This window comes from Hoplias malabaricus, chromosome 4 (genome assembly GCF_029633855.1).
Source record: "Hoplias malabaricus isolate fHopMal1 chromosome 4, fHopMal1.hap1, whole genome shotgun sequence".
Classification (NCBI taxonomy): Eukaryota; Metazoa; Chordata; class Actinopteri; order Characiformes; family Erythrinidae; genus Hoplias; species Hoplias malabaricus.
In genome coordinates, this window is record NC_089803.1 from 26467475 (window position 1) to 26494380 (window position 26906).

A 26906-nucleotide genomic window follows, 5' to 3' on the forward strand; every position below is an offset into this window, starting at 1 on the left:
CAATATTGTCATATCACCCATGTCTGTTTTACATTTCTGTGTGCTGTGTGTGCATATAGACTTAGTCACAGACTCAGACTGTATGGAGCCTGGTCTGAGTCCACCACAATATCTCTCCAGCCACCAGAGGAAAGACACACACGCCACATCTGGACTATGTTAGCCTGCCCATAAATCATGACCTATAAAGGTGGTGAACTAACAGCATATAGAGGTGACCCAAAGCACCTATGTCAATGTTTACCTACAGGCATCAGTCGTTTTCCCAGAATGGCTTTAGTTTTGGTCTAAATAGAGGTACTATTTATAGTCAAGTCCAGGCCAAGTTTAGGCAGCAATAGAAGTCATCTGAATCTGAATATGCAGGCTTAATAAACTCACCTTTTCTTTAAGGATCGATTCAAGGACTCTGTTCTCTCTGTGATCTGAAAAAAGAGAGATCAAGGAAAGGGGAACAATTTAACTATTTCAGTTTCTGGGTATTCCATAGCCTCATCACCAGGACTGACTCTTAGTGTTTTATTCTAATGGGAGATTATTCAGTCACAAATAAGAGGAACTCCTGAGAAGCAGCAGCCTAGACTGAGAGGAACCCTACATCAACCCATTCAGTAAAAGAAGTAATTAAGTCTATTCCGTCCATCCATGTGCTCCTCCAGTATTGCATAATGGTGTCTACTCAGTGGCTAAAAAAACACATCAAACCTAGAGCAGGTGAAAAGTTTGAGTTCATACGTGCATGAGTAATAATGTGTCATGGTGGAAAATGACCTAGGCCCCAAATGCTTCTTCCACTGTTTCTGTACTTCAAAGCAGGGCAACACTGTGCATGCTCAGTGGTTCTCATTTCAACCCTACAAAAGATCCCCTTGTGTGGCTGTGGAGCCTGCTGGCTTTTTGATCCCCAACTCACCAAGCATGTACTTTCAGCTGTCAATCTCTCCTCATGCTCTCTCTGAAATTACACATGCAAGCAGAAGGTAGCTCAGGACGATAGACACAGCTTCAGAAACACCACCCAACCACCACCACATAGTCCACAGTCAGATTTGGAAGGAAAACAGTACGGACATGCACATTTCACATAGATCTGAATAGATACTTGACACTACTTGAGGCTGATTAAGGCAAAGTTGTGAAAATCCTTCAAGAGAGAAACACTACCAGTGAATATTTTGAAAATGTAAAGAGTAAATGCAGAAAATGCATTTAGATAGATGCATGCAGTGGCCATCCTAAGCTAGGAAGAAGAAAAAACCATGAAACCATGGTCACATTTAGAACCTGACCAATAGGAGTAGTTTACTGCTATTTCTGATGCAAGTTTCAGGTGGGAAGATCCAATTCAGATATCTGAGTAGGTTACCTGATACATATTTATGTTTATATTTTACATTTTAACTTTATTCTGTACTAGTTTAGTTTTAAAAAATGCTCTGATATGATTTCTAGTTTTCAGTTATCTAAACTCACAATCACAAGTTATAATAAAATGTGTGTAATAATTAGAAACTATTTAATAGTATATAGTCCCAAACCGAAGATGAATTAGATAAACACATATATACTTACATACAAACATACAATATTTAAGGCAGATGTTAAACACAAAATATTAAATTCTAAGGTTAATGTTAGTAGGTAATAAAATATGTCTGTGTGTAAAACAAGGCAAACTGAAGGTCAGGGAATATGAGGTTAACTATGCATGTGATATCAGGCCTTCTTTTAAAAGAAACAAAGAGAAAACACTGAAGGAACTAACATGAACATCAGCCCAACCGTGAACACACAATACAACACATCAGAACTGCAAATGGTCCAAAACCAATTAACCTCATCCTGTTATACATGCATTTTATGTGTATCCAGTAAGGTGTGATAGAAACAAAAAAAACCATAAAATCACTCAAATAAACCACACACATGCAACTTACAGGTATAAATGGAACATCTGGAAAAATAGTCAGTTTGGGCATGATTATTTGAAATATAATTCAATGACAAGCAGAAAGATTCCAGTTAATAGTGAAATTTATCTGTTAATGAAAGAATGTAAATAAAGCTCCTGATACAAGTATCTACAATTGATTCATCCATCCATTAATTCATTCAAAAGCCTAAATAATTTACACAAGAATAAAATATAACATCAGCACATGCAAGTGAGCAAAAGCATTACTCAAAACGGCTCTGGAGACAGCGCTGCCTTTGAGACACAAGGATCATAACTGGTTACCAACCAACAGGCGGGAATTAATGTGATTGGTTGAAACCAATTGGGCAGAGATTTTCAAATACTGCTCAATAAACCAGTAAAGCTCCACCTAGACCCAAGTGTTTGCCTGATGTGACTGTCAGAAATGACTTTGGAAGAATAACTTACTGTAGACTTAGCTTTGTTTCAAAATGTGTTGCAAGTGCTAAAAAAACGTCACTATTTTGTTTTACTTGAAATGAACCTAATGTAATTGCCTCAGAGGAAGCTGCAGAATGTTATAATGCTCTGCTTCCTCTGCGGCAGATTCTGAAGTACTTTCCTGGATATTTGAAGGGGCTACAGAATGTTATACATTAATGCTTTACTGCCTCTGAGGAAGAAGAACATTATTGTACGTCATTTTACCAAACATAAATCAAGTGTGGAAATTGTACTTCTTTAGAATCTGCTTCATAGGCAGCCACATTTTAATTGTGTAACATTCTACAGCTTCCCCTGAGGCAGCAGTCATAACACAAATGTGCTTCATAGGCAGCAGAGCATTGATTACTGAGATTGTTGCAGCACTTCCAACAAAGTATGATCTAAGTGTACAGTAACAACAACAAAAAAAGAAATTTATACTCCACATGTATTCTTCCAGAGTCCTTTCTGACATTTAGAGCAGTCAAACACCTGGTTTTAGGCAGGGCTTTACTGGTTTACTGCACAGTATTTGACCAATCTCTGACCAATCCATTTTAGCCAATCACATCCCTGCCTGTTAGCTAGTAACCAATCATGATCCTTCTGCCTCGAACACAGTGCTGCTTCCAGAACTATATTGAGTAGTGCTTAGTATGAAGCAAAGCATTTCTGATTTTGACATAAGGCACCTAATCAAACTGTCCTGTTCACTCACTCAATCATATTTAGCAGGCTAAATCATTAGATGTCATACTGCTTTTGATTTTGATAAGAGTACTGTTTGTCATCTATAACATTGTGTGTCCTTGTATAGCGGTATTGTCAATTAAATTAAATCTTTTACCTTATAAGTGGAACTCTTTGGACTAAATGAATCATTTCCATCTGGACTGGAAGTACTCAGGTTCTTAATCCTCTTTTCAGCTGCCTCCATCCTCCTTCTCTCAATATCCTCCTTCATCTGACGCTTCTCCTCCTGCAAACCATCCCACAAACTTATAGACAACCACACAATAAAGTCACGCAGAGAACATGCGGCTTACACACTGGAGGTGTGTGGAATGTACATTAAGAAATGTTTCTTAATAATTGTTAATGTTGGTATAGTGTACCCATATTCAGTTTAGTCTACAAAGCCCTTTTTCAAATTCCTTTTGTGTTGTGTGTGTGTATGTGTGTGTCTGTGTGTTTGCTTTTTCTGCACCTCCTCCTTCACCAGTCTGTGATATTCCTCCTCTTCTCTCCTGCGGTCTTCTTCTTCGCGGACCCTCCGTCTTTCCTCTCTCTTCTTCTTCAGTTCCTCCAGCTCCACCTCTGCCTCAGCCTGTTTCTGCCGAAGCTGCTCGAGCTCTTGGCTCTCCTTCTCCTGGTGGCTGCGACGGATCTTCTCCAGCTTCTGCTCTGTCTCCAGCCCAGACTCAGCCTGCTGCCTTGGCTCAGATGCCTGTGTTGCACTCCTGTTCAACATGAAGGGAAAAGGAAGATGAGCAAGAGCTGTCACATAATATCAGAACCTCACAGAGCTGGAATTTCCCTGGCAACAATCCACGTCAGACTATGACATCAGCCACTTTGTTTAGCCATGTCCTTCACAGAGTGGATAAGGATGCATTTCTTACCAAAAACCTTCTTGATGCACTGTAAGGTTCTTTGTCACTGAGGCATGAATACGAAGGCTTTAGTTTCATGAGGCTTCAATGAGCTATGACAGCATTGAAAAGACATTTGCAATAAACGATCCTGTTGCCTTTTTAGGATCAAAGAATGATTCAGACTTTGCGTGGTTTTTCTTTACTGTGGTAAAATATGATACAATTTAACATTTGGTATCAGTGTTTTCCGTGGAATTATTAACAAACCCGTTTGACATCTGCAACTGCATGACATTTTTCTCATGAGTTATTTCACAAATTACATATAATGTGTAAGGAAATTAAAATCTAGGGGGGAAATGCACTGATGATTCATGAATGATTAACAGAACTGCAGAAGAGTGTAAAATGACTTTGTGGCCATATCTTAAGATCAGATACAAATTATTCATAATTCAGTTCATTTTAATATGTCCTGTCCAGTCCTTAAACCTGAACTGGATTGCATAGTGAACTAAGTCTCTTGTGAGCATTAATTCTTCAAAAACACATAGCTTACATTGTAGTTTTGGTTTGTAGTCTGGGTTTGTAAAGCTGAGATGTAGCATCCTCTCCAGCAGTATCCTCACTGCCGACACTGGGCATTCTGTCTTGCTGCAGGAAAACCTTAGAAGTGTATGAGACCTTCACTTCTTGCCTCTTGTCTTTCTCCTACAATTGTAAGAATGGTTACAAAAACAGAACATATATACAAAATATAAAAATACCATATGGAAAACAATAACACTAGACCTCTTACTTTGTCTATGTGTGGTCTTAGATGCTCCTCTTGTCCCTTGGTGACTCTCGTCATCGCTTCCTTCCATTCTTCTGCCCCTCTGTCCTTGAAACTGCTTGGCCTTTCTCCATACTCCATCCTTTTCTCACTGCTCTTCCTCACTGGCCTGTACTCTTCTTCGTCCTCTACTTCGCATTGGGTTTTTTGCTGTCGAGTGAGAACAGGGAAGTTGATTTTCTCTCCTGTCCTGGCTGCTCCGTTCATGGGTCTGTCTACCGCCAAGTCTTCTTCTCGGGGGCTGTTCACCCCCTGTCTGACCTGTCTGCCCCTCTCCGCTCTCTGTGTCCAGTCACTGAAACCCTCGTCTTCCTCCAGAACCCCTGGACTGCTGGGCTTCAGGTTGCTCTCGTACCTGCAGTTACACACATTGCTTTCAGATGTGTTGCACAACATGAGCCTTTATAGCGAAGGCCATTTTTAGCTGAGGTAAATGAAAACAGTTGAGAGTGTGATTATGCAGGTGTTAGGAGAGAATTTCTCAGATTTCAAAGAAGAGGAGGCTTACACCCTATCATCCACAGCCAGCAATGCCCAAGCTTTGCCAACTACTTTTTTGTGCCAGACCCAGTTGAAAAGACCATGGTGCCTCTATGATAGACTATGGTCAGGTCAGACAAGCATGAGAAAAGTAGAGGAGTGAAAATGAGAAGGAGCAGCCAAAGAGAATGCAGAATAACATCAAAGTTTCAGGGGGAGTCAGTGGGCTGGGTGGGAGTGGGAGTTAGACTGGGAGAGGGATACTGTTTTGAAAGTCGGTGGATGGTCAGGATGGCCCCCCATATAACCATTTTATGAGAAGTGTGGGCAAGCTAACAGCCAGTAAAGCGTGAACGGACACCATCAGGGTAGACAAAATGTGGAGCCCACACCTGTAGTGGTATATAACTACAAATGCTCGGTGATAAAACTATGCAATGATGTCATTTGGTCCATCTATTAACACTGGCATTTCACTTCAAACGCAGCTCGATGAAACAGATGTTTGAGGTTTGTGAGTTGGGTTTTGTTGTTGTTGTAGTTGTTGTTCTCTTGCTACAGGCAACCAGTACCACACTAACAGTCAGGGAGCAGGAGAGAACATCTGAAATGACTTAACACTTGATATGCCAACATATGTTGTGACATAATATATGACATGCCAACGCCTGATAAAGTACCAACAGTAGAAAACATCATCAAAGTGACTCCAAATTATACATTACAGGCTGCTGCTGATGAGCATGAGGAATACACATCAGAAATACCACGGGTATGATTCATAGGAAGATCAAAGCCTCAACAGCACTAAGAGCAACAGATTGACAGAACTAGCTTAGAAATCCATAATAACAGAGTGTGTATAAATCACAGAGTATCATTCATTTATTTAATTATTGTTAAAATAAACAGTTAATCAAGTTAATTATTTTCAGGAGATATTCTTGCGTGGATATAAAAAAATTACTTGTAAAAATAATACCAAAGTCAAAGGAAAATAAGTGAAAAATGGGAGTTCCCAAAACTAGAATTCAAACAATCTCATAGAGTAAAGATATAGCGAAAACGTAATTTATGTTCGAGAGGAAATCAAGCACCATATTTATTTAAATTTGAAGAAAAGCCACACGTAATTCTGTCCATCTGTCCATTATGAGAAGACAACTGAACACTATGTGTCTGACAGGATGTGTTTTTGGGAGGAAGCTGCTACTGAGTGAAGGAAACAGGGTTTTCAAATAAACACTTCTCTGGAATTCTCTGGACAATGGACTGGCCGCAAAGTCCAGACCTCAACATCACTGAAGGTATCTAAGATACTGGGATTGTGAGAAGCAGAAAAGGACACCAACTTCTAACTGAAAATATTTATATTTGGAGTTGGAATTTGTTTGTGTATTTATTTTGTGTCTAGTTCTGTAAAAACAGAATTTGTTGGAAAATAAAAATAATTATACATAAAAGGTTATACTTAACAGGATATTGAATAAATGAAGAGCGGCATCATTTGTATGTGCCGTCAGATACTCACAAGCATCAAGCAAAGTATGATGGACTGGTTGAGGCTCATTATTAAAAGGATGGAGAGAGAGAGAGAGAGAGAGAGAGAGAGAGAGAGAGAGACAGACAGACAGACAGACAGACAGACACTTTTATAGGCTTCTCACAGACTTAACCAAAGGAAACACACCTGCATTAGTTTCATTAGTGAAAAGGGAGCTAACCATGTCCTTTTTAAAGGAACCCGGTACATTCTCAATGACGATAGAAATGATTTTAGGTTTATTAACATGTCCTGAAATAAAAATGCATTTCATCTGTCCAAAACCTGCTTGAGAGGAATTCACATAAAACTCCAGCAGATGATTAAATCTTACTTCCATCCAATAATAACCCATCGAAATACAATAAATGCTGCAAATCTATGGCAGATCATACAAATATTATATTTTTGAAATACAATTATTTAAATATATACTTCTTTTATGTAAGTATTGAGTAAACATTTGTTGAAAAAAAAAGTTTTATATCTTTAACCTGGACACATGAAAGTGCTCAGAATCTCAAAGCCAGGACTCTTCTATGATCAAAAATATAATTACAGAGCGCTGGAAATCAACTTGATTTCTACTGCAAAACGTTTGACTCACAGAGCTGTGTGATAGCTGCGTCTTTCTTGGCACGCCGGAGGGGTGTGGCCCATGACCAGACAACCCATAATTACACTTTTTGATACAGAGTGGAAGTTATACATACAATGTGTAAACTGTGCTAAGGACCAGGGGACCTATACAGCCTGCACCAGACATACTTTACTGCTTAAGTAATGAAGAGATTGTAACTATATGTAGGCTCTGTTTTAGTAAGAAGAAACAGAAGGGACAATGTGTGTGTGTGTGTGTGTGAGAGAGAGAGAGAGAGAGAGAGAGAGAGAGAGAGAGAGCAAATAACTTAACTCAAAATATCCAAACTTGAACTTACAGACAGTCCTCAGATGGCCCTGTACTGTCCTGAGGAGACCCAGAACATCCAGTGAGACTGTGTTCTTTCCGAAGAGCCTCTCGAGCCCTGCGTCGTCGCTCCCTCTCAATCTCCTCAGCATCCTCAATACTGCGCTGAGCAGTCACTCTGTAGAGAGAAACAGAATAAATCCTAAGTGTAAACAAAAATGATAGATTAATCTGTCACTCTTAAACTCAGTAATAATCATTGCATTGCATCAGTGCATCTGCAGCTAGCTAACACTGAATTACTAATAGCACTATCAAAAAACACAGGGTACTTCAGTCTGGTCAGTGGGTGTTAGATAGATAGATAGATAGATAGATAGATAGATAGATAGATAGATAGATAGATAGATAGATAGATAGATAGAACTTTATCAGCATATTGCTAACTAGAAGAACTGAAGATGTTATCATTAGTGTCAAAGACAAAAATACACTTTCATACAATTATACTTTTAATAATTGTATTAAGTGTACCTAAGTAAAATTTAATTATATTTCAAAAGTACACTTACTGTGGACTAAATTGGCCCACTTTTTAGTTTATAAACCTATAGTATAAGTACCTACAATTTGAGCATGAATGGAGAAAGGTACCCTTTTCTTGCTAGCAAACTTAGCTAGAAATGCATACAAGACAGTAAAAGACACAAATTGTATCATGAAAAAATGGCGATCAATGATATAAAATGAAAACTTTCCACATGTAAAAACAAAAAAGTATTTCCTTAACTTAAACTAACTCTCTTCTATCTATCTATCTATCTATCTATCTATCTATCTATCTATCTATCTATCTATAAATATTTATTTTATTTTCCATTGTATAAACTGTAAACTTAATAGTAAATAACAACCAAATAATAAACAAATTCTCTGCAGGTTTGTTACAACATCTTGTGGTGTTTGACCAAAGAAGAACCACTCATTCAGACACCCTCTGAGTCTGTTTCACGGAGTTATCCACAGGGTCTCTAGAAGATTCTCTAAACAATGGGTCATTAAGTCTCCAGGACCAGAGAGAGAGCCAATGGAACATCTGCTTTGGAGTTTAAACTGCCATGATTGAGTGATGACATCCCACACACACACACATTGGAGATGTTGATGCATCCCTGTGTTTATTCATCCAGAAAAAAAAGAAAAAATACACACACACATATATATATATATATATATATATATGGTTCATCACTAAGCATGTGCAAGCAAGTGTGTGTGTACATGTCTGTGGTTGTGGCAGAGGAAAGTGTGTTTATACTACTGCAGAAAGCCTTGTGTAACTCACCAGAATGTTTACTATTTGGGTAATTCTCAACATTTTGATGGTAAAGCTACATTAGCTCAAGTTAAAAGTCACTAACAGTTAGAAAGTGCAAACTTTATTTCTGGAGAGTGGGTTATCCTATTTGCCTTTGGGGCATTTCTGTGGGGGTTTGTCAACTGCTTCAATCTGTTTGCCTTGGTGTCATATTACAACGAACACCAATGCAGCTTCTGGATCAATTAAGGGCCCACATAGGTCACTAATGGGCCCTTAATGCATACCAGACCTGTAGAGTCACAATCTGTTTTAGTGACTTTACAGCTCACCCTAAAGACATGTATAGCAGAGGAGGTTCAAAAATGTACCCCATGATCAAAAAAAAAGTCTGACTTGCCTCCCCTCACTGCATTCTTGTATTAGCTATTTTGCTGTAAAGGGACATGCATTCTGGTCTGCTAAACATCTCTCATTCCCCTGCTCTCAGCACTGTGATATGTCTGACCAAGCCAAGCCATGTCCTCAGGCATTCTCACAGGAAGAGTAGCAAGGGAAGTGGGGGTAAAGGGTGAAAGGGTTACCAGCCAGCTGGACCTTACATTGCTCACTCTCTTTCCCCTCTTCCCTGTCTTTCCTTTCTATTTCAGTCATGGCTTCCATATTTAATGTAATTACAATCATAAATCACAATATGTGATTTGACAAGATTTAAGCAAAAGCAAGGTTTCTGTCCATTTAAAGGGATCATATCCTACATATCACCCTGTAAAGGACTGGCATCTCCTCCAGGATGTGCTGCTGCCTTGGGTCCCAGTGATTCCGGGTAGGACCCAAAGTGACCCTGAACTGGATAAGTGGTTATAGACAATGAATTAATGAATGAATATCCTACATATTTCACGTATAGCATTTTATTTGCTCCTTGATCTATTCTATGTATATTTGTTTATGTACCTACGAATTCATAATATTTTATATACCTTAGAAATAAACTGAAGAGTATTGTCATAAGTACTGCTAATGTATAATTTGAAACTTTACCAATAAACTACATTAAATTCTTATTTTAATAACTGTGGAATTAAACATGCTATGGGCCCTTTAACAGTTCACTCCAGAAGTAAAGGAACACACCACCATAGAATCAAATTTAACTCCAGTGGCTCATAGACATAGAAAATGTATTTGTTGAGATTTTAACTGAAGCCTTTGTTATTCAGACCTCTTAATCAGTATGATGGGATTATTTCATTTCTGGCACGGGCCACCTGTATGACGTCAACAACGGAGATGAGGTCATTGGTCTTGCCATGATTTGTCTAGCAGCGACAGGCTCACAAATCGCTCTATTCTTTCATTCATGTCTGAACACACAATCTGCCTCCGTTTAACTAAATGGAAGCCATCTTTTGTCTTCACCTAGTCATTTCCAGCACAGTCTGAATATCCAGTGTGCATACATAAAGAACAGACTACTTATTCTCATGTAGTTTGGAATACTGAAGGGGAAATTAAAAAAAAAAAAAAAATAATCTGGCTCCTGCTCAACATATATCACCTTTCCCAACACTCTGTTGACTCTGCTTCCTAAGCATAATGCAACTAAGCCCAGGGGTGTTGAGAGGGAGGAGGGTGAACATTCGATTTTGCTGAGGGAATGCTTTTGGCTATTGTTGCATTTGCTAAATCACAGCAGAGCAAGCCTCAACATGTAACAGTGAATGACTGTTAAAGCCAAACTGGTCACTCTTACATGGGTCAGGTAGAGGTCAAAATTTCCTATGCAGAAGAAACCGCACTGTGTACCATTACTGTCAAACTGATCTACATTATAATGACAACTTTACTGTTGATGCAGGTTTGGTGATAGTATTAGTGGTATTAGTGTGGAATTAAGTTTATAGCACAGTAAGGATGTTTCACAGTAATGCCATTACCTGACTAATACGGGTAATGAAAATATATTTAGTAATTGAACATGAATGAAGGAATGCAATAATAGCCATAAAAAAAACTACTGGGCTTCGAATTAACTCAGTTCAAACCTGTATGTTGATTCCATACGAATACAATATATTAAATAAGCATTAGAGACTGACTTTTAATTAGCTTATGTCAGCCCATAATTGTATTCAGGTTACATGTGGAACTGACACTTGAATCACCTCCATTTAAATGTGCATGGCACAGTGTGATATAAAATGTGCTTAGAATTCAGAATTTAATTTTACTATCTCAGTGTGAGGGCCTCCAGATCCAGACTGGACTGAGTTATATCAATATCATGAAAATTAGTAACTGACAATGTGAAAGATCTGTCAGTTAATAAAGAACAGACTAGACATTTATACCCCATCCATCTCTCTTTTTATACACACAGTGAAACACTTCATACATCATGTGCATTCAACAACAGCGAATGCCAATTCTGTTTGATTTACAGTCTAAAGGAATGTACAAGACAAATCCTGCTTGGAAGTGAAGTGCAGGAACATATCCGAGAGCTTTGAGCTGAGGCTGGTATTTATGGATGGAGGATGGAGAAGAAAATATTTACCATATCCAACATTCACAACACCTGGAGTCTGACATGAGTTTGGGGGCAGTTTATAACCATAAGAAACACAGCAGGACATGTCCCCACAGAAAAAAATAAATAGAAGCACCAGTGTTAATACAGCTAGCTCTGTTTTCCATATCTTCTTTTAACCATTGCTTTAGAAGTCCTGAATAGTGCTATAAGAAAATATTTATCAAATCTAGGCAATATGCATAGGTTAGAAAAGTGCACAATATGACAACTGTGTAGTGCAAAAGTTCTAAATTACATTATTGATGAAGAGTATTAAGATATAATGTATATATATGTAATTAGACAACACTGACCAGCTCAGTGTTTTTATTATACAAATAACATAACTAGGATATAATATTAGACCTGATCCTGGATTATCTCTTATATATATATATATATATATACGCTCCGGGTGACTGTCTGTGAGGAGTGTGGTGTGTTCTTCCCATGTGTTTTGCGTGGGTTTCCTCCGGGTGCTCACGTAGGTGTGAATGTGTGAGTGTTAGTCACCCTGTGAAGGACTGGTGACCCCTCCAGGGTGTGTTCCTGCCTTGCAGCCAGTAATTCTGGGTAGGCTCCGAACCCACCGAGACCCTGAACTGGATAAGTGGTTACAGATAATGAATGAATGAATAGTGCATTATATGAAATGTTGAATGAAAATTAAAATACTTTGAAAGAAGGCAGCTTTTTAAAGTGTTTTTTTATTTGTCTCTATGTGTCAAAATATAGTAATGTTTATTGTGTTGTGACAATGCATTTACATATAATAATAGAATATTTATACAATTTCACCCATGACTAAGGCACACATTAACCATATATGGAACAACCAGCATAATTCCAGAAAAATAAAATGAGCAAAATACAACATACTGGTCAAATTAAGCCAAAACATTACATCGGCTGCTAGAAGACCAGTTGTACAATCTTGTTTCAACGGCTTTTTTCTTTTCTTCCCAGGAAACCAAAGACACACCCTCTACTGAAAGTACCTTAATGCTTCTTTCTCTTTGGCCTTTGTCTTCAGGAAAAATAACAAGATAAATACTCCCTTTTTCAGCAAGTCAACCAGTGAATGCTCCTACTTCCTCCCTGTTCCTACATGCAAGGCCATCTGAGGTTTAGGGCATGGGATTTGTAAGCAGCTGAGCCAGATGATGTCATTGTAGCAAGCCACAGATTAAGAGTAAAAGAGAGTTATTGACCCAGACCAACAACTCAAATGTCTCCCTGCTGAAAGCGTACAGCAGAGACTCAACAAACTTCTCACACAAGTCACTTAGTGTACCCAGAACAGCTTGAAAAACATATGGAAAATCCGTCTTCAATAACTCAGACTAATTATTACATCCACACACTTGTAATTCAAAGAGTGGAAAAAGGACAGTTATTACAGTTAGAATATGCCTCTCTGGACTAAGATAAATGAAAGCCCTATTCATTTTCCAAAACATGCATCATATTCATCTTTATTTACATAACAATGAATGACTCAAACCTCTGATGGTAATGTGGATAGTCCAGGTCTGCACACTAAAGAGTGAGGGCTGTGTCCTTAGTGCATCTGAAGACACCAGTCAGCATGTTATGTCTGAGTGTTCAGACGCCAACAGAGCCTAAAGGGTGCACAGCACATTTCTGATGGCTAGAGTCTGGAACCCTACAGGCTCCACTTTTCCTAATGCAGAGCATGTCACACTAAACCCTGACACTGAGGCAGCTTAGTATTTACATAAAAGTTGGTATAAATTATTCCACTAGTGGACAGCAAACCCAGAATACAGAAATAAGGGAACAAGAGTTCAGATCATGTTTAGCTATATAAAGGCCGGTGCAGTGAAGCCCATTACTGTTTACCTTTACTTTCTCCTGGAGCCCATCAACATTTGGAAAAGTACCCTGCAATGGGGATGGCAAAAAGCAAAGAGTTTATTGCCCCTTTCATTCAAAGGCTAAGCCCCCAGCTCCCTCCCAACCTGCATTCCTGCTGCTCTTATCACAGTATCGTAAACAGAAGAGGGGGCAAAGTAAAGCTCAGGGATCACGCATGTCATGGTTCAATACACACAGAGAGAATCTATTAACACAGACCAGCAAAGAATAAGAGATGTTTCACGTTACAGTTATTGGATGAATAAGGAATACATTAAAATCCATAGTTAATTCCATAGTGGCAAACACCGATCACAACTGTCTGCTGACACATTGATTGTCTAACATTGTGAAGAGTGTTAGACTGAATGTTTTTGATCTAAGATTTTAATGGTCACTGGAAATATAACAAAACACGAACTGAAACAACTCTTAACCAATTCTGTAAGTCAAAGCAAACACTCTGGACAAATGTGCAGTGAAAAAGGCAACGGCAGTATATTAGTTAGACTTATTAGACAGACACATGTGGAATTTGTTACTGAGCAACATTCAATTCAAACGCATTCTGTCCCAAACATCTGGATGGTAGCAGTTTGTTTTGTTTTTTGTTTCGTTTTGTTTTTGTTTTTTTCATTGTATCAATTGAACTGAAGTTCTGGACTCAACTTTGTAGTGTAGGGTAACATTTACCCTAGGTTACAGTATTTCCTAACACTAATTATAACAAATGAAACATAACATTTTGAAAGAATTGTAATCAGTGAACTAACTAAGCTTTTCTTACCTTTTCTTAAAATTTAAGACAGCTGCTGAAAGCTCAAAAGACATATGCTAGTTCACTTGCATGACAGCCATGTTTGCATATTACTGAGGATTGATAAAAGACCTCATATACAATTGTCATATATGATGTGTTTAGCTGTAGATTTTCCTCTTCACTCAGTGTTGCCTGCACTGGTAGAAAAACCTCTTGTAGTAACGTCCATCTAAACGTCCAGGTTTCCCTGGTTTCTATATTGTTTTCTTTTGTCTTTATGCGTTATAGTGGCTTAAGCTGGCTCACATATTTCAATTTTAGAAGTTTGTCAGTACTAAAGATGGTCTAAATCCATATAGTTTGCATCTGGATCTACTGTGTAAGCAAAATGTTGCAGATTCTTTGGATGCCATTAATTCTTATTCATTTCAATTACAACCCAATATTTATCACTAGTGCCACTTACGCAAAATCTTTGCTAAAATTCATTGCTATCACAAAGCATCAAAAGTAAGTCCTACAGACACATATTAGACACATGTTGATCACAGTTCGCACCTGCATGCTTCATGCCTGAGATCACTCTGCGATCAAAGCTGGTGCTGACAGGAACACTTCTAACTTAACTGATTCAATCCAGATCACTGTGGTACATCATTTGCCCCCTCTGGCAAACTGCTCATTAATTTGTGGGCCTTGAGCTCACAAACACCATTTTTCTGCCTTTCAGCTGCAGATTCGCTCTCTTTCTTCCTTATCTGGTTTATTTTATGACACACTTCCTCAGCTCCAATGTTGTGGTGGTAATAAACATGACAAAGGCCAGACATGGAAGACATGGAAGGGCTTTATGGAAGACACTTACTAACAGCTGCAGTTGTTTTGATTAAAGTATGTGAAATTCCTTTGAATGAGTGTGCAAAAAGAAATAGAATATTCCAGAATAATCCAGAATAATCCATTTCTATTATACTCTGTGGTACCAGCAAATAAGGGTACAACTTGTTTAGGTGCTTCTTCTTCTTAACATAATCCTCATAAAATTATTAACTATTGCTTTCAATTTCCAACAAGTGCTGAATCATACAGAGAAACAGCTGAGCATCTAAGATACATGCAGATTGATGTCTGTCGTGCCAGTATCACAGAAAACCCCTTTTAGACAGGAGCACTGTGATTCACTCTTTGTCTGACTTTCAGTTGCTATTTTTCTCACTCTGGGAGAATGAAAGTCCATGAAGCTGAGGACTGTGTACACAACATAAACAGCAGGGTATACATCATTAATAGGAATGAGTCAGGTGTATGCCTATGCCTCTGGTAATAAAGACAAGTACCCAGTATTCACGTGCCAAGACACCTTGTCTGTTGTGAGAAAGGACAGTTTTGGCAGCTCTGAAAAACCCAGAGAAATTAAACCACCCTCCACAATGCAACCTGTGTGTAGCCCCTGAAATGTGTATAACAAAGCACACCTGATTCACCTGAGGTCTCATCACTGCAGGAAGACAGGTTAAGTACTGACTAACTCAAAGTTTTCTCACTAGCTTCAGTCTGGAGTTACACTGTATTTGTGATTGCCACGTTATCATTTATTTAAATGTACACTGAAATATAAAGTTGTCATAGGTAAATGTTAGAGCCACCATTCAATGAATGGGAAATTTTTAATTGAGATGTGTGAGATTTTAAACTTTAAAGAACCTCTTATCTCTGAAAAGCTTCTTCTAGAAAATGTCACAAATGAGTTAGGAACCTTTATATTTTAGGAATATTTATTGGACTATGTAAGGACTTCTTCATATTCATATTCATAGAGTACTGAAATCATAACATATGAATGCGAGTTTCAAAGCTAATGTTTGTTGTGTTGCTTTGTCCAAACCAGTGTGTTGTTTAGAGCAATCTTCACATGAGACCCTACATTCCAGGTGGTCACCTCTTATCTTCTCAAACACGGGTCACAAGGTCACCTCTCCCAGGCGTTTATCAGGGGCCCTTTAGCCCATTCGACACTCACCTCAACTGCTTCCATCTTTAATGACTTTTGGAATCTCCTAAACAAACAATAACCCCCTGCTAACACTCACAGAAAATAAAAATCTGAAGATCTCTGAAGAGATCAAAATAAATAAATAAATATCATTAATTAAGACTAAGGCTATTTTAAAACAACTGTATGGGAACAAAATTAATAACGCAGGAGAGGTATTGTTCTAAGCTATTATTCTTCAATGTCAGGCCCATAATTTACTCACTTACACTGACTCTGCCTAATGCTTCTAGAGTAAAGGCTAATTAAGAGATAACACAGGATACACGAATGCCTACAGCTGATTAAATTACATTACATTCAAAGACTCACCTTAGGAGGTTCTGCAAGCCTTGTTTGCTGGAGTTACGTCTGACGATTGCACTTGACATGTCTCTTTTCTCTGTTTCCCTCTCTTCTGCCCAAGAGCACTGTCTCCTTACTGGACGTTTTGAGCTGACAGAGCTGTGCTGTGTGTTCAGAAAAGCTTTGTATTCCTTGATTTCCTTCTCTACTTTACTGGACTACCAAACTGATACACACACTAACACTCTTCCTATGGGTACTGAGACACCTCCTCTCAGGTCCTTTCCTCTGCGCTGCCTGGAGAAAATATCAAGTGAGATCTACACGGTATACACTCCTCTCTAAAAGACAGGCTTTAGTCATAGCCCTCCTCCTCTTCCTCCTCCTCCTCTCATTCACTCCCCCTCGTTCCTGCATGTGGTTCTCATTGAAAGCGCTCAGGCCGTAGTTCAACATCTTTTTTTCCCCTCCCTTCCCTTCTACGTGAGGTCATGTGGCTGTCCCTGAGGGAATGTAAGATGATACCCTCCACCCCATGCCACTAATCCACCCCCCTGAGCCCCCCAGTCCCTTCGGCAGAACTCAATCTAACTCAATATCTTGCTCTTTCTCTTGTTACAAAGGCATGGGACCAAATGAGCCTTTAGAAAACACTTGAAAACCAGACATACAGCAAGAATTGAGGTGCTTAGTTTTCTTTTACGTAAGCACATTGTTATTTACTTGAGTAGTTTTATGCTTGTGTGTTTTTAGTTTAATATCTGTCATAAAGTGAACCAAAGTCTGACATCTCTGTCAGTTTTGCTGGTACTATAATGCATTAAAAGACATTATTGGTTCAAGACGAGGGAGTGTCCTGGACTTTTGTGTAATTCTGGACGATTCACAAGATAGTGATCATATAAAGTAACCAACATCTAGACTCAGATTTATATACTTCTCTGACCATATGGATGCAGTGTTTTGAATATACTGAAATCACAGTTAAGAACTTAAGAGCAGTTTAACGATTAAAGATAGTTGCAACTTGCAGGCTTGTTTTTTAGACTGTGACCGCCTTTGTTGAACTGTACAATATATCTGTTTTCCCAAACTTTCCACTGGTGAACTCAGAGCTGGTGCCATGGTGGCTGTGACACAGTTTCAAAATCTCTGATCATGGCTTAAAAATGTAGAGCATATTGATTTTGCATCTGGGAAATCCTGGTGGAACTACTGCAATACACACTTCTGTGATAGTTTTAATAGCAAAACTCTACTTAATTTGCATGTTGTGAAGAAACTGACACATTGTTTTAATCGCACTAAACCTCAACAGAACATACACGAGCAGCTAATGCTTCTCTTTTCTCTGTGCCTTGGCTATGGATCACAAAACATTCTCAAAATCCACAAACTCTCATCCCAGCACTCATCCCTTTATGTCCACTCACACCCACTGTGCCACGCCACAGGCACTCACACTCACTTACACAGGCTTCGCCCACTCAGTTCACCAGACCAACAACATTACCACTGTTACCATGGCAAGGAACACAGCGTTTAGGTCTGAAGTGCTGTTAAGGTCTTGGACATGACCTCTTGTACTATGGAAACACTTGGTGAAACATGCAGGAATCAGTGTCCTGCATAGTTTAACATCCATCCATCTTTTTCACTCATCTCACCCCCACTTTTCAGTGTCAGGAGAAGCATTGGCTTGGGTCTCAACTTCAACTGATTTTATCATTAAAATATTATTGGGAGTTTTACAATAATCCATAAGCCATAATGAAATGATATGAAGATGCAGCAGTAATAATGAGAATTTAGGATATATTGGGTCAAAATATTTTCTGAGAAAAAGTAATGGTGTCACTTTTGGTAAGTGTGACCGAATGAAGAGAGTCTGAACAGAAAGCTACATTCTTCTACAACAGAGAAAGACAGACAGAATGGGGCAAGTGTGCATTTTTCTGGCTCTCAATCCAGGCCATGGCTGAGCGCCCAGAGTAAGGGCATTATTAAGACAAGGGAGGAAGATCATCAGACACATCATTGTGTGAATGTGTATGTGAGCATGTCAGTGATACTGAGAGAGAGAGAGAGAGAGAGAGAGAGAGAGAGAGAGATGATTTTACAAAGTGCAAGCCAAAGGAATCGGAGGAGTGAAACATTTGATAAGTGTAAGTGTAGATTTATACTTTTCTTGTAGGAACATCAATTAATCTCTCACATTTCTGGCAAGGGTGCACAAACATGAAAAAGAAGAGTTACCTTCCCCTTTTCATTGATAAGTAAATAATGAAATAAATAATAAAAACCCAGAAGAGGGCTGGTTTTAAGATAAATTATATCTCTCACACTGGTATACTACCAGAAGGCAGAATAAATATTACAGTTAAGTAACTGGAACAAATCTGCCAATACCAGGAGCCAATGGGCACCTTCAACGAGAACAGATTATGTCTTTTGAAATCTCACAAACGTACAACTGAAATAATTTTCTCAGTTGATAAACCCAAGTCCATGCAGGACATGGTCATCTTCTGACTGTAGCATGGCAGTTAAGGTGAAAATCAAAACATTATCCATGATAAAACGTTACATCAATATCCAGGGTGTTTGTTTCCCTTCCATTTGGCACAGCACACGAGAGAACCCAAGGTCCATACTACCAGATCCATTGGTCATTAAGCTGCTAGTCTCCACACACAGGAAACAGCACAGTGTTCCTCTAGACCATATCTTACCTCACTCAGGCTTTAAATTAGTTTACACCTCACTCTCTCCACCCATAGAAAAACAAATATTTGATTATTCTAAAAGTGATTTGTTTTTCCTATACAAAGGTGAGCAGGGCATGTGTGCTTTTTCCTTTTTTCACTTAAAGGGTATGTCTACAGTCTTGAGGAACAGTAGTTCGCTGTTTCGTTTATGTTCAGAAGCTCTGCATATTGTAAAGGGGAACATTATGTTTGAGGGGAAACACTACTGTTGTTTGTACTTGGCTGAAGTTTCACTGAAAGTTTTTATTCACTGTTTGAATTACCACAAAAACATGCTTGTTACAGGCAGCACGGTGGTGCAGCAGGTAGTGTTGCAGTAACACAGCTCCAGCAGGGACCTTGATGTAGTGGGTTCAAGTGCTACTCAAGGTGACTGTCTGTGAGGTGTTTGGTGTGTTCTCCCCGTGTCCGCGTGGGTTTCCTCTGGGTGCTCTGGTTTCCTCCCACAGTCCAAAAACACACGTTGATAGGTGGATTGGCGACTCAAAAGTGTCCATAGGTGTGTGTGTGTGAGTGTGTGTCACCCTGTGAAGGACAGGTGCCCTCTCCAGTATTTTCAACATTTGTAGGTCTCTTTGCTGTTTTCTGCCTTGAGCAGAGAGAAAGGAAACCTAGCATGATCCAAGCTATTTTGTTATTTTACTCGTTTACTCACACCAGGGCTTCATAAACATATTAGACCAGTTTTCAGCACAACCGGAATGTAGATCTAGTAAAGGGTGAGAAAAAATCCTTAAAATTGTATTAAAGGTTTTTGATTACAATTGTGAACATCATTTTAAATATTGTTTATATGTATGAGATGGTTTTGAAATTAAATAATACAACACAATCTATTTTTAACTCAAATGTATCTCCTCCTACTTTACAATGGGTCTGGTGTCACTTCTATGTTGCCACCATTTGCAATATTTGTAATACTCAGTGAGTGAGAAAAACATTCCAGCAACAGCAAGACAATAAGATAGAGTTAAATTCATTCATTCATTTATTATCTGCAACCGCTTATACAATTCAGGGTCGCGGTGGGTCCAGAGCCTACCTGGAATCATTGGGCGCAAGGCGAGAATACACCCTGGAGGGGGCGCCAGTCCTTCACAGGGCAACACAGACACACACACATTCACTCACACACTCACACTTTTGAGTCGCCAATCCACCTACCAATGTGTGTTTTTGGACCTTGGGAGGAAACCGGAGCACCCGGAGGAAACCCACGCAGAAACACAGTTGGTGGAGAACACACCAACTCACAGACAGTCACCCGGAGCAGGAATCGAACGCACAACCTCCAGGTCCCTGGAGCTGTGTGACTGCGACACTACCTGCTGCACCACCGTGCCGCCCAGAGTTAAATATAAATTTTCATTTTTCACAGTAAAGGAATAAGCATTTATTTCTTATAAGGTGCTGTGATATTGCTTAAACTAACCTCTGGACTAATCTCAGGCAACTGGCTGCAATGAAAAGTAACAGATTTTTTAAATATTTGCCCAAGAAATCCATGACATCATTTCCTTAACCATTCAGCAGTATTCTTTTAAATATGTAGAAGGTGGTAAACAAAATATCTTGATGTGTTTGCTGATGCGGACCACTTCAATTCCCACGAGTGTATTTTTACTGTAGCCCTGTTTAAGGAATTGCCTGCCCCTACATGTCACACGAAAACAAGTGTAGTAGGTTATCTTGCATATCCTTCCACTAACTGTCAATTTTTTTTTCACTGCTGGTAGTGTCGTGTATCTGCAGATTTTGCATACTCAGTGCTTACCTTGCAATTTAAAAATGAAAGCATAATCCATATATATATATATATATATATATATATATATATATATATATATGTGTGTGTGTGTTATAACAACAGACAACTAAATATGTGTGTGTTAATCAATTATTTGATAGTTCTCTACAGTCAGATCTCTTTGTTACTTTGTTAATCCTCCATATGTCAGTTTAAGGAAGGAAATAGTGACCTGTTTTTACTCTCAGTGGCAATGAGAGCATATAAATGAGCAAACAGCTGCTGGCAGGCACCACGCGTGAACCTAGTGACAATCTGGAAGCGGGAAATTACCGCAGGAAATCTCAGACTTACAAATACAGGTCAGAAAACATATCTGCCTAATGGAAGGTTTTGTTTGGCTGATTCCATAGCAGCAAAAACTTTGACTGGTTAAAGTTCTGAGCAGCTAATGGGGATCCTAAAAACAAATAAAACAAAAAATTCACATCTTACATTAGTTAACTCTACAGGTGAGAACATGTAACCAATGGAAAGAACAGGCTTGGCTGACTTGGAAACTTGTGATGTTCTTCAACCAGACCATTGTCAGAGTCACACTTTTCAAGTTATTATTCAATTGAAACTTAGATTCTTTTTCCAAGATCTAGTTAAAGTTTCAATTAATTAACCTAAATGTCACACCATATTTAACCCAGGCCAAAATAAACTTGCGCTTATATTTTTGTAGTTCTAAGAATAATGACATCCATAACACCTGTCATTCATGACTTTGTATCATCTGCTGACCTATGCATTGATTGCAGCATAATTTAGTTGTCCTCATGTCTCACAGCATGAAATGTGATAATATAGTAGGGTGCAAGGCCAGACATGAAACATTCTAATTTCAACTTCAGATCGTATGTCTGAAGTCAGGTTTCACAAATATTACTTTCCTTAGCCGCAAAATGTTCAATATGACTCAATTCAAAATAGGTTATCCGCCAGATGTTCCTGAATTTGTTATCCCTGCCTACACTGATTATGAAAAGGTTATTTCTTGTGCCCATGGAGGATTTTTTTAGCGTTGCGTGTCAGCTAATAGCACTTGCGATTATGCAACTAAGTTGCTATGGGCTGGATGAAGTAACCCCTGTTAACTGGTCTTTTTGTTGATTTCCCTGACTGTAGCAAGCTCTCTAGCTAATGGTCACAGACAGACTTGGCTGGCTCAGTAAAAGCATAGTAAGGTGTGCAGAAGCTCCCTGGGTTATCTGGTTCCAGGTTGTGTGGCTCCAGATCGGCTTAATGGCCTCCAGTATGATTCATTGTGCCATGTCCGTGACCTCCTTTAGGCACTCACCAACTTCAGGTTTTGGGATGGTATTATTTTCAGATACAGCATGGATTTCGTAATTTAGTTCGACAGCACAGTCTTGACTCTCTGAAATGTGTACTTGTCACGCCTTCGTCCTGTCAGTCTGTTGTCCCCGCCATGTGCTTTATTCGCACATGGCTATGTTTTGTTTATATCCTTGTCTCCGCCCTCGTCCCGCCTCCTCGTCCATGTCATGTGTCAGCCCGTCCTCGTTATCTGTCCAGGTGTGTCTCGTTTGTGTCTGTATTTAAGCCCTCTTGTGTCACGTCCTGTTGGTCGTACATTTCTCATTTCACTTTTCTCATGTCTAGTCGGTCGTGTTTTCGAGTCTGTCCGTCTGTCTCCACAGTTTCTCCGTGTCTGTTTCCCTAGTCGTTGTTTCGTGTCGTAGTTTATTTTCCTCTCTCGTTCCTTCGTTTTGTCTTTAGTCTGTCAGTCCCGTTTGCCCTGTTTAGCTCCCCTTGTTTAGTTTAGCCTGGTTAGCTCCCTGTTTGTTTTCGTTTTGTTAAGGTCTCTGTTTTGTTGTTTTCCTTTATTAAAAAGCTGTGTTTTAGCGAGTGCGTCCGCCTCCCTCAATCCGCCCCTCTCTCCTGACAGTACTTCTTAATATGGAATGTACCCATCTCATTAAAGCTAGACCCCATACAATATGTTTCATTCAAAACATCTTAGATTTCCACCTTGAAAAAGACTGTCTCAAATGTATCTATGGTCTGTGATTATATTTGTACCAGCATAGCTCACATGCCAAAATCAACAAATTAAGTCAAACTGTTTAAGTGAGGGCCGGCACAGTGGTGCAACAGGTAGTGTCGCAGTCTCACAGCTCCAGGGTCCAAATCACACGTTGGTAGGTGGATTGGTGGCTTGAAAGGGTTTGTAAGTGTGAATGTGTGATTGTGTGTCATCCTGTGAAGGACTGGCGCCCCCTCCAGGGTGTATTCCCGCCTTGCGCCCAATGATTCCAGGTAGGCTCTGGACCCACCGCGACCCTGAACTGGATAAGTGGCTTTAGATAATGAATGAATAAAAAAATGCAGGGTGTCTCAAAAGTAAGAAAACAGAAAAGTAAGAAAGCATCCATATAAAGTAATTTGAGTCCCAAGCTGTGGGAGAAGTCTGAAACATTTTAGGACATGATTTCCACCTTCCTCAACAGCTTGTGTCTACATCTGGACCACCTTATTATATGGATGTTTCTTTACTTCCCTGTTTCCTTACATTTGAGACATTCTGTAGAACAAACATTGTCCATGTGACATCCTCATGAATTCTGAAGTCATTTGCTCAGAATACTCAGTAGTGCCAAACATGTAACTGAAACAAAGCCCCACATTTGTTCCTTTTATTTTACAGTTTCTGTGTTAAGTTGATATATAAGTTATTTCCTCACATTTGACATTTTTAAATGATCTAAAACTCACAGCTGATATTTTTTTGTAAACAGTTTGTTCCATAGAGAGTTACTTTCAACCAGACAAAGCATTAACATTCTAAGACTTTAGTATGATGAGTTCTTGATGTAACAAATGGGTGATTCATTTTTCTATGTTTGGGGATGTTTAGATAAAAATGAGACAATCACAGCTGCATCACTTATCAAATCCACTTCACATTCTCCCCGCATTCTTTCCTCAGCTCTGCTTCTGGCCATGTTCCCTGATTTGTGATGTAGTTACAGCACAGCCATGGTGCTCTGACATAAATGAACTATTGCATTTAAACCACTCCAGAATTCCCACATCTTTCTCCTTGCTTAGCCTGCTGGGGATGTTTTCGTCAGCTCCAACTTTTGCAGAGAGGTAGGGATCAGGGAGGTCCAGAGCAGAACAAAAACCTCTCTCTGGGGGAGATTTCTCGACTAATCACAGGCACAAACAGGCACAAAAACAACTGTGTTTGTTGTTTTGTATATGTTTTATAATGAACAAAAATTCGTAAGCATAATTCTAGACTAGCTCTTATGTTAAAAATCTCTGGCTTCAGAATATCTGTAATGAATTTTTTATGGCTTCAGAATATCTGTAATAAATTCATATTCAAACAAAATGTATCATACGATTAAAAGAGTGGTGGTCAATTCTGTCAGAAGAATAGTCACAAAGTAAAAAAAAAGGTAATTTATGCATTGTAAAATAAACACCTCTAGGAGACACTTTCTTCGCTAAAATTTTCTCTGAAATATTGGGTATTTGCTTACAGTACAAGATTGAATTTTTCTGGAAAGACTAAAGCATGGAACATTCTATTCGGTGATTTGATTAATACGCCACAAAGGCATTAATGATGTCAGACACTGATTCTGAATATTTAGATTTGAATCACAAAAGCCAATCCACCTCAACACAAAGGTATTGAATGTTGCACCCGTAACTCCAGAAAATGCAGTTACATTGATGTAGAATTAGCGTGGACAGAGGTGACATTTCCCCACCAATATCCAGTGATTATTGAATTGTCCCCACCAGTAATTTGATCCCCTCAACCTCCCACAAAACTAAAGGTACAGAACGGGTTAAATCACATTTTCTACTCGAGTCCTACCTCCCCGTAACACATATGGCCAAAGTGATTGCCTGTGCCTTTCCCTGCTGTCATGTGAGTCTCTGCAGCTATGTTTGGTTGTGAGCATCACCATAACTGGAAGGAAAAATTTCCAGTCATAAGCGAGTGCAAGACTCAGGTGCATCACGGGAGACACAAGTTTGTTAGGTTGGCAGCAGAATGTGGACATAAGGAGCTATATTTCTAAGATACTTGTAAGTGACTTAAAATCAAGTTTGCTAATGAAATGAGTGCATCATTATAATGTTATTGCCAATGCTAGGCTTTGGCACACAGCATACAGCAGGCTAAAATTGTCCGTAGCTTCGGATAACATGGTTTGGAAAGTAACTGACAACAAACTGCCAACTTCTTTGTCAGTCATTAGTTTAACAATTAATTTAACATAATTTAGTTCTTGAACTATTTAATGAATTGTTATTCAGGAAGAGGAAGCACGGTGTGCAACAGCAGTGTCACAGGCAAAACAAGGCCAGTGGCCTCACTGGGAGAATCTACAGAAGCGGAAGATCACTTGGCAAGAATTATGGGCAATGGAGGTACGTTGTATTAAGTTATGATGTCCTTCCACCTCTACAAAATCTTGGACAGTGGGTAGGGGAAGACCCTAGTTGTATATTATGTACAGGGGTTGGTATGCTGTTTTAGCATGTTTGTTGGACAGCAAATGCTTAGAGGTAAATGCATTAACAAGTAATAAATTGATTAGGTTTGTACATGAGTGTGAACTTATTTGAGAGTGTGCTATAAATAGTGATAGATGGTGCAAAGCACGAGACTGGAAATTGCTTGTGGATGTAGGTAAAAAACTTCAGGTCCCAGAGTGCATTGCATTAACTACACTGTCTGATGGCCAGATATGGTGCTGTATTCTAAAAGTAAATGGATAGTTTATTTCATAGAGTTAACAATTCCATTTGAAGATGCAGTAGACAAGGGGTTCTCAACTGGTCTAAGCCCAGGACACACATTTCTCCATGGGCATTAAGTCACGACCCACTTTTATAGAATACAAATCAAGCAAATTTAATTTTGAAAAATAACATTCAAAAACACATGTAAACATACATATACATGCAAAGTGAATTTAAGAGCAATTTTTTAAAGAAACTGAGAAGGAATATTACAACTGCAGTGTGTATTTATGGTTGTTGATACTGAAGGGACAGGTAGGAATCTAGCTTGGGGGGGTCTGGGACACCAGACTTCACTGTTGAACATGCTGGAGGTGTCGCAGGCTTAATTCATTGAAACACTGACGAGAGAATGTGTCTAACTGATAACCCCTGCGAAGAGCTAATGATGCAGTGGGTAGTTTGATGTGATGGGCTCAATGAGTACCCTTAGATGTTAAGGGTAGCTGGTTGCTGATCGAACCATAAACAGCCACAGCAATTTTAGGGTGTAGCTGTAGGATTGAAAGAATAGAAATTATGTGGCTGCTGGTAAAAAGAGAGTGGGGTGGGCCCTATGTGAACCTCTAATTGTTTGGCATTCTGTGTATGATTATAATAATAATTCAGAATAGTTTAAAACCATGTAGAATAGGATATGTGGTATATCAGCCTTTTATCGTTTTATCACAAAGTAAAGAGAAAACTACAAAAAAAAAAACAACAAAAAAACACTGACACTGTTGGCTTCAGTGGACATAAATACAACCCCCCCCCCCCACCCCATCTTTGCCCGTCTCACTGCAGAAATGAAAGAGAAAATTCTGCTGATCACACAAAATAAACCCAGTCATTGCATAGGCCTTAGGGTTGACCCATGACTCAAAAGGAGGAATGTACAATCACACACACACACACACACACTCATACCCAATTCTCA

General features: G+C 39.1%; 1 protein-coding gene across 2 annotated transcripts in view; it reads right to left on the minus strand.

The window, feature by feature from the left end:
* Window positions 1-16961, minus strand: part of lsp1a (lymphocyte specific protein 1 a) — a 28417-nt gene extending 11456 nt beyond the window's left edge. Inside the window, exons 1-8 of one of the 2 annotated variants that reach the window (XM_066667321.1) lie at window positions 16661-16961; window positions 7796-7942; window positions 4799-5189; window positions 4559-4710; window positions 3612-3864; window positions 3252-3383; window positions 914-955; window positions 382-425 (exon numbers count right to left, since the gene is read on the minus strand). In XM_066667321.1, the coding sequence (XP_066523418.1) occupies window positions 382-425; window positions 914-955; window positions 3252-3383; window positions 3612-3864; window positions 4559-4710; window positions 4799-5189; window positions 7796-7942; window positions 16661-16719 (1220 nt within the window). In that variant the 5' untranslated portion in view covers window positions 16720-16961. The remainder of the gene's footprint in view (window positions 1-381; window positions 426-913; window positions 956-3251; window positions 3384-3611; window positions 3865-4558; window positions 4711-4798; window positions 5190-7795; window positions 7943-16660) is intronic. The other variant, XM_066667322.1, reaches the window with a different exon arrangement.
* Window positions 16962-26906: the final 9945 nt, after the last annotated feature.